Source organism: Chiroxiphia lanceolata, chromosome 8 (genome assembly GCF_009829145.1).
Source record: "Chiroxiphia lanceolata isolate bChiLan1 chromosome 8, bChiLan1.pri, whole genome shotgun sequence".
Classification (NCBI taxonomy): Eukaryota; Metazoa; Chordata; class Aves; order Passeriformes; family Pipridae; genus Chiroxiphia; species Chiroxiphia lanceolata.
Window position 1 is genome coordinate 14,048,952 of NC_045644.1, and position 8,989 is coordinate 14,057,940.

Sequence of the window (8,989 nt, forward strand, 5' to 3'; positions counted from 1 at the left end):
ATGCGGGAGCTCTCGACGGTGGCAGAGCATCACATCGGTCGTCCCACTGTCCCCAGGCTTGGCCGTGACCCCTCAGCGGGCTGGGCAGCCCGGAGGTGCTGCCCCTGCCCTCGGCGAGGGAGGAGGCCCCCGGACTCCTCCTCCGGCCGCTCAGGCGCCTCCAATGAGCCCCGGGGCACACGGGCTGCCTGCCCTGCCCTGCCTTCCCTTCCCTCACCCCCTCCTTCCTCCATCTAAAAATGGGAGAGACCAGCCAGGCCGCCGGACCGGGGTTGCCTTCCTCCCCCTCTCCTTCTCCTCCCTCCCCGCGCTCCGCCTGCAGCTCCCCGACGGTCGGGAAAGGGACCCCGCGGCCCGGCGGGGACATCACTGGGGTGAGCTGTCCCTGCGGGCCGGGGGGGGCTGCGCCATCCCTGTTCCCCCAGGACCCTGGCCTGACGCCCCCATGGCCGGACACCACCCTCCCTTTTTTCCCAGCTCGGGATTCCTGATGGGATTAGGGGGGATTTGCCGTGCGTGAGCCGGGAGCTGCTAGGTGCTACGGATCCGGCTACCGTGCGGGGGGTGTTGCGAGGAGGGCCGGGCTCTGGGTGCTTCGGAGCGTGGCTGCTCCCGTGGGATGCAGAATCACTCCGCATCCGCCCCGTCCCAGTCCTGCCGCTGCAGGGATGGGAGACGCTCATTGCTCAGGGGGAGATAGCCGGGCGCAGCACCCAGGGGTGCTCCTGCAGCTGGAAGAGCTCTGAACGCTCCTGGGCACCCAGATCCTGGGGTGCGCTGGGTCAGGGCACGGGCTCTGTTCCCCCGCGGCCGTGGGCTCTCTGCAGTGAGGAGCCCCAGCAGCCGGGGCAGGAGACAGAGGTGTTGGTGGGGGCGAGGGTTTAGGAGGTGGGTGCATGTGGTGTTTGGGGAGGGGGGACTGAGACCTTCCCTGGGGACCTGCACCTTTCAATGGTGCTGGGCCGCTCTCCCTCCCCTTCCTGCCCCTTTCTATCTGCTGCCCACTCCCAGCTGGGGACAGGGTTGCCCAGGTTACTCAGGCTGGGCCCCCACCAGGGTAAAAAAAGCCTCACACCACAGCCACAACACCAACCATGGGGAAGCTGGATTGTCTGGGCTGGGTGCTGGGCACTAGCCAGAAGTGGTGCTCAGCTCAGGGCTCCGTCACACTGGGATCTTTGCTCTGGGCCAGGGTCATCCCTACTGGAAAAGGGACAGTGACCCAATTCAGTTCATGACACATGATCTTGGCCCCTGGCTCTTCTGATCAGTGCCATGCTCATCCTTCCTCTTCTCTCCCAGCATCTCACTTTCCCCCTGCTGTCGGTCACCCTTCTGGTGTCTTTTGGCTCCTCCATGCTCTATGGCTACAACCTTGCCGTGGTGAACTCACCAGCAGTGGTAAGGGACAGGCAGCCTCTCTGGGAGCAGGGGAAAGGGCTCTGTATCCCTCCCTAGGAGGGTGGAGGGATTGCTACCCAGCATCCCCACATCAAAATGCTGACATTTTCCTTGGGCAGTCACTCATGGAAAGCAGCCCAGGGAGAGGAAGGGCATGGGAGGGACACGGGAGGCTGTGTTCACGTACTCCAAACTGGTCCCCCTGGGAAGGCAGAGGCTGGAGAAAGCTGACCACAACCTCTTTGCTCTAGCTCAAGCTCTGTCTGGCATCTTTAAGCTGCCGTTAAGCCTCTTTGATGCTGACACAGGCTGAGCAACCCAACCAGCACATCACAGTCATCCTCTGTCATGTCTTGCCTAACATCTCCTGCAGTGCTGTTAAAGTCATGGCATTGTTTCTATAGAGCTTGTCTTCCCCTTTCTCCCAGTACATTTGGTGCCCATGTGTGTCTCTGCCCTGCAGCACATAAAGGCTTTCTACAATGCCACGTGGTCCCAGCGGTACGGACATGAGCTGACCCCTGGCCCCTTGACCCTACTCTACTCCCTGACTGTCTCCATCTTTGCCCTGGGAGGGCTGGTGGGCTCCCTGCTGGTTGGGATGCTGGTGGAGCGATATGGCAGGTAAGGGTGTCATACGATGGGACAGGGTGATTGAGGGATGGGGTGGGACTGGAGGAGCTGCCCTTCTGCTTGTGCCTGCCAGGAATGGTGCTCTGAGCCGCAGTGCTCTCCTCGTCCTCCTGGCCGGCGGCTTCATGGGCTTCAGCCGGGAGCTGGGGTCCCCTGAGATGGTGATCATCGGTCGCTCCATCACAGGGCTCCACTCAGGTACGAGTGCACAAACCCTTCCTCACAGCTCAGTCCCCTTACAGCCCCTTCAACAGGGGGCTGGAGAAAACTTCATACTCCCCCCAGGCTCTGTGGATGGGTCTCTGGTATGGACAGGGCACCTCCCTAGCCATGGGGTCCCTACTGTGGCTGACGCTGGGCATGGAGGGAGATGCACCGAGTCTCTAGCCAGGCACCTTTCTCCCCACTGCCTCTCCCATCCCAGCTGTTCCTGTCCCTGCCAGGTATCTGTCTCAGCGTGGTGCCCCTCTACCTGGGAGAAATCGCCCCCAAGAACCTGCGGGGTTTCCTGGGCCTCATGCCCAGTATCTTCATCTGCCTGGGGATTTTTGCTGCACAGGTCCTGAGCCTCCCGGAGCTGCTGGGTGAGGTGAGCACAATATGCCAGCCCACACGTGCTGGACCCTGCTTTGCCCTTCCCATGACTTGTCCTATTTCAACTCCTCTCAGGACAGATTCTGGCCCCTTTTGCTGTCAGTGGTGGTTGTTCCTGCCTCCCTCCAGCTCCTGCTGCTGCACTGCTTCCCCGAAAGCCCACGATACCTGCTGATAGAGAGAAACGATGTCTGTGGAGCCACCAAGGGTGAGGGGATATCTTGGGGGAGACTGACTCCAGGAGATGCTGGGCGCTTCTCCAAGGTCTCCCAAGACCAAGATGCATCCTTGTGGCACCCTTCCACACCCAGACCTCACAGCCCACCACAATCCTTACGGTTCAGTCCTTCCGTCCCATGCAGTTGTGCCACAGCATTTCCATAGTGCCCATCACTGTGGATGAGGCTTTTCCCAAGTTCCTATGGATACTGAGCCCCATGGGTCAGGGAGGTCTCCTGAGGAGGCTGAGCCAGAGCACAGCCAAGCCCCTGCCCTGTGCCATACCAACGAGCATCTACCCTGAGATGGGGAGACATGTGTCCGTGACCCCTACTCTCCCCACAGCACTGCACCAGTTCCTGGGGACCCCTGATGTACAGGATGTGATCGAGGAGATGAAGGAGGAGCAGCAATCACTCTCCTCCATGGAGATGGTCTCTGTGTGGCAGCTGCTGCGGGACCGCTCTGTGCACTGGCAGACCCTCTCGGTGGCGGTGGTGAATGCCGGCATGCAGCTCTCAGGGATTGATGCCGTAAGCTCTGCAGGGTCCTTGCTCCAGGAGCTGGCTCTGCAGAGGCTGAGCTGAGACCTGGCAGCTAGTTTCATCAAGTGCCCTATGGCTCCAACCCCCGCTCATGCTATGTCCCCTCCTCGGCAGATTTGGTTTTACACCAATGTCATCTTCGAGAACGTTGGGATCCCTGTGTCTCAGATCCCCTACACCACCGTGGGCACCGGTGCCATTGAAATCATTGCTGGGCTGATTGGGGTGAGTGACAGATGGACAGACGGACACAGCCCCTCCATGCCTAAGCCTTGTTGCCAGCTCCCAGCACCATCAAACAGGGGGGCTGAATGGATCCCCAAATGTCATCTGTGCCACAGCATAGATGTCCCTTTTCTGGTGAGACAGAGAGTTTGGCAGGGAAATGGGGATGGGAGATGGGATGAGACAGACTCAATTTGGGGGTCACGTCTAGAAGGGGTGGGAGAATTTTGGGGTAGCAGGGAGACTGGGGAGAGATGCCAGGCAAGGAGCAGGTTGGAGATGATGGAGAGGGCTAGAGGTTCCTTCTGGCTCCCACTTTCATTGTCACTCTGTTAGCGGAGCCACATGTCCCAGTCTGCCCCCCCAGCCAAGCACTGGTCTGGTCCCAGACTAGCAGCTCTGCCCCCCCCGCCAGCCCTCATTTAGCTGGAGAGTTAGCACTGGGCCGGGCAGATTTATGTCCCTTGTCCCATCTGCAAGTGTCACCCAGGGCCATCCCAAGCCACCTAGCACTAAATCCACGCCCTGACAATTAGAGAGATGGATGGCAGTGGCTTTTCCCAGAAAACCGGGAATGAGTGAGGGGCTCTTCCCTCTCCCCATAGCTCAACCCACTGCAGAGCGGGCCCCCTGCCTCTCTGAAGGGTGCCTCCTTCTCCCCTCCCCTGGCTGTGGGGCTGCCCCAGCCCCCCGGCAGCCTCCCAGCATAGAGCCAGATTGCTCAGGAGCAGCCCCTCAAATGGCCCCCGATGGACACGCCAAGATTGGTTATAAAATTACAGGCATTTGTTCTGCTGTCAATACCCTGCCTGCTCCAGCCGCTGTGCTGCCTGCCCGCACCCTGCCTCTGCCCACTGCCCCACAAACACCCCGTGCCCAGCCCAGCACCTCCGCCTGGCACTGGTGGGAATGCAGCCATAGGGTCACCCTAGTCAGCCCCGACCCTGCAGCCTAGTGGGACTCTGTGGGACCCCTCTCCTGCCCCATGTGTGCTCACCCCTTGCACTTTACTTTACATGCCCCAGCCCCAGCCCTGGAGCTCTGAGCTGGGGCTGCCCAGGAGCATCCTCCCACCTTCAGCCGGATCTGGGGTTCAGGGGTGCTCCTGTCCACCTCAGAGCTCCCCACCACCCCTCTGCTCTCCCCTGGCAGTGCTTCACCATCGAGAAGGTGGGTCGGCGGCCTCTCATCATCGTTGGCTTCTGTGCCATGGGCATCTGCTCGGCTGGCATCACTGTCTCCCTGCTGCTACAGGTTGGTCTGGCCACTGCCTCCCCCAGGGCCACTGCCACTCCCTGGGCTGGGGCTGGGGCATTAATGGGGGCTGGGTGATGCAAGGCTGGGTGTCACATCGGAGGAGGGAGCATGCATGGAAATGAGAGGTGCACTGGCTCTTCCAAGTAATATGTTCCCTTCAAAGTTGAAGAGAAGGAAATTTTAGTGCAAAGAACAAAAAAAGAAAACACAAATTCAAATGAGAAAAGTCCTGCTGTTTCTAGTAGCTTTTCTGCAGAAATTGTTGTTATCAGACGGGTAGCTGTGAAATGCTGGGGGAGGTGGAGAGGTTTGCAGGGTCCTCCTTCTGCTGTCTGCTCCCAGGGGATGTTCCCATGACTCTGGGGACATCAACATCATGAGCTGCAGATCTCGGCCAAGGCTGAACCTCACTGGCTTTGCCCCAAACCACCCATTGCTTGCCTGCATCTCATTGATGTGTCCTGCATGGCCACTGTCTCCAAGGGCCACCACCAAGCCAAGCAGCTTCAGCCCAGTGTCCCCTCACAGGCTGCCCTGCCCTGGATGCACTACGTCAGCGTCGCCTGCGTGGTCGGCATCATCGCTGGCTTCTGCATGGGACCAGGTGGGGCTGGGACTGGGGGAACGGGGGGCGATGGAGTGGGAATGGGGCTCCCAGGGGACCACCAGGATTTGCAGGCAGGTGACAGAACCTGAGCCTTGGCCCCGTCCCTGTGGCCAGGCCCTGGTTTACTGTGCTGCACCCCACAGGTGAAACCCCCCACAAACCCCTCCAGCCCCATACATCCCCAGGGCACACTCTACCTCCTCCTCCTTGTCCCTGCTCCAGGGCCAAGCAGAATGAAAGCCCTGGCAGCCTTCCTCAGACCTCTCTGGAGGTGCCTCCCATCACAGTGCGGCTGATGAGCATCACCCTGTCCCTAACCAAGTGCGGGCTCAAACAGCCAGGAGTGAAACCTGGACTGGTTTACCCAGTTGATGTATTAGCAGAGCTGCTAACAGATCTGTAATTCATCCTCAACCTAGACTTTATTCACTGTAATTACATCTTTAATTAGGATTTTAATGGCTCATTGTTCACAAACAATGATGAATAGGAGTTTTAAAACAAACAAAAAAATATATATATCTGTGTTCTGGGCGAGCTGTGAGTAAAAGTCCATCAGGGGCTCCACTCCTCCCTTACTTCTTAGCACTTGTTTTTTGGTTTATCTTTTCCCTTGGAGCATCCTTTATAAAGAGGTCCCAGCCAGCCCTGCGCCAGGCAATGGGGCTCCAGTCACGTCAAATACATATCAAATACAGTCCCTTGCCAGATTCCCATGTGTCTTGGGGTGTCTTCTGGACCTTGGATTCTGCCCTCCAGCACAGGGACAGTCCTGGGACCCATGGCTGCTAGCTCAGTGACACATGGCAGGAGAGGCTGAACCCTTCCAGGAGAAGTAGTCACAACCCATGTCCAGTTTTCAGTCCAGTAACAAGTTGGCTTGGAAAATCACTTCCACACACATGGGAAAAACCGTTGGAAAATAACATTTCTGTGTCCTGTGGGAAATTCTGATGCTCAGAAATGTAGTTGCTTCTTTCCTGCCTAAATCAACCACAGTGGGATAGAAGCTAATTGATAGAAGGAAATTTTCTGAACTGTTTTGATCAAGGGAGGCTGGAAAGGGCATTATGGAGGGTACCAGGAAGATTTTTCTCCATGCCCATGATCTCTAGGAGATTTAATGTATCAGCATTTAGAAAAATTATTGGAAAATGAGGATCCAGGTGAAATATTCCACCCTTATTTTGACTCAGCCTGAAACTTTCAGTCACGCGGCTTGTGAAACTGGCCTCAGCACCCAGCAGTGTGCAAGTGTGGTATGTCAGGGGGATCATCACCTACCCACCAAGACATATCCCAAAGGGAGGCCAAAGGCAGGACACTGGTCCCCAACACTCCCCATCTCCTCCAGCTGTCCCAGCACCAGCAGTTTGAACTGTGAGTCTTGCTGGGCTGCAACCCTTTGGCCACAGGACTGAGATGGACAGGACCTGTTGACCCCAGGGGAGCTCAAGGCAGCCTGTCCCCCATATCCTTGATCTGTCCCTTCTCTCTGCAGCTGGTGTCCCCTTCCTGATGACAGCCGAGCTCTTCACGCAGTCGCACCGCCCAGCTGCCTACATTGTGGGGGGGTCCCTCAACTGGCTCTGCAACTTCACCATTGGCTTCATCTTCCCCTTCTTGCAGGTACCAGTCCAGAGGGGCCGTGGAAGAAGGAGGGGATGGACACAGCCCTGCTGCTCTCCCACAGTGGGGTGCCAAGTCGGGCTTAGCCTGAGAGATGCTCATGCTCCAAGCTCAGCTCAGTGCTGGCTGGAGCCAGCCTAGGAGGGGGTGATGAGAGGGGACGCTGCCTTGTGCCATGCCCAGTTTGGGGGTGCCTGACTCTCTGCCCCATCCTGCTCTTATTGTCCCCAGATGTCAGCTGGTGCCTTTTGCTACCTGGTTTTCTGTGGTATCTGCCTGCTGGTGGCCCTGTACGTCTACTTCTTCATCCCTGAGACCAAGAACAAAACCTTCATGGAGATCAGTCACATCTTTGCCACCCGCCGCTCCGTCCTCTCCATCCCAACCCATCTCAGAATGATGAGGCTCAATGGCTATGGGACCTTGGAGAACAGCTCACTGGAGGGCTCAGGCTCCAGCCTGCCCTGATCTGGCTGGGCTGGAGGGGATTGGGATGGTGGACGAGGCTCGGGGCTGGAGAATAAAGTGGGGGCCAATTTGCTCTGACCTGGTCAGCTCTGGGTCTCCCAGGACATGTCACTGTGCTGCAGCCTGTAGCCAGGATGATGCACCAGGGTGGCACTGACCACTGTGCATGACCCCCATGCTGGAAGAGATGCCCCCAGAGAGACAAGGGCACCTCCTGTGACTCTCATCACTCCTGGGTATGGAGCCTGGCCAAGAGCTGCCCACATGAGCTGTTTAATAAAGACCATTGCCACCAGAACCATCGTTTGGCAAGTTCAGCCTGGAATGGCAGCAAGCTGTAGTGTGCTGGAATGGGTGGGTGCTTTCCCAGTGCCAGGGAAGAGCAGAATGGGTTGAGGGATTTCTCCTCCTCCCCAGGGAGGCTGGAAAGGTCAAAGAGAGGGTGATCAGGATGTCTCCTAGGCTCTTGCATCTTACCCGGGTTGGTCATGCAAAACCAGAGGCTATTGCAGAAGGGACGTAGAGTGGCTCTGAGCTGAGGGAGACTGTCCAGCCACTGTGCCCCTCTACAGCCTGCTGGAAGCCTCTTGGTGCCTGGCCTCGTGTGCTGGCCCCAAAGAGTGCTCCCATGGGACCCCTGCATTCTTTGCCCTTGAGGACAAAAGGATCCAGGATACACCCACATTCCTTTTCTGCACCCCATTAATTGCTGTGACCCCAAGGTGCTCTCCAAGCACGATGTCTCCCACGTCTCTGCCCTGAATCCTGAGACCTGTGTTGCAGAGGGAGGGGCTGCCCTGTGTCCCAGGACTGCTGTGAGTATGGCAGTTGTGTGACCGAGGACCCCCACAGCAGCTCTCACAAACACCATGGGGTTGGGAACTCCCACGCCAGCAGACCCTCCAGGAGCTATGGTTTGCAGGAGAACTACAATATTTTGTTCTGGTAAGAGGTAAACCCCAGGCAGCGGGGAGGGCTGTGTGGTCAAACCCTTCTTGTGCTAATGCAAACATCATTTATTTTGTTGCAAATAATTTAGCCCTCTTTTTCCCCAGTTTCCCACCCTGTGATTGGCCCACAGCTTGCGTGTTTGGTGCCTGTGGTCACTTGGTGAGGAGTCCACCCTTCCTGCATCCCTTGGCAAAGCCTCAGGGTGCCTCTGGGGGTGGGTGGGTGCTGGACCCATGGGGACTGGGCCATACCGGGTCCCCAGTGCCTGGTCCCATCACCTCCATCCTAAGCCACTAGCTTGGGACTCTCCTGCATCTTGAGCCATTTAAAGGACATCAGTCAAAGCAGGGGTCATGGCTCCACAGCATCAACCACTTCCCACTCTGCCTCCCTCCCGACTCCGCTGCTCTCGGCAGCAGAACAGAGCGGTAAATATGTGCAGCATTACATATGTATAATG

At 57.7% G+C, this 8,989-nt stretch overlaps 1 protein-coding gene across 1 annotated transcript; it reads left to right on the forward strand.

Moving 5' to 3' along the window:
- Window positions 1-7,813, forward strand: LOC116790224 (solute carrier family 2, facilitated glucose transporter member 5-like). The gene is given in 13 exon segments (XM_032694998.1): window positions 1-199; window positions 202-374; window positions 1,303-1,401; window positions 1,865-2,025; window positions 2,108-2,232; window positions 2,478-2,623; window positions 2,704-2,836; window positions 3,193-3,380; window positions 3,507-3,617; window positions 4,770-4,871; window positions 5,403-5,478; window positions 6,983-7,110; window positions 7,342-7,813. Coding segments are annotated over 13 exon segments (1,878 nt in total). The 3' UTR covers window positions 7,579-7,813.
- The last annotated feature ends 1,176 nt before the right edge of the window (window positions 7,814-8,989 follow it).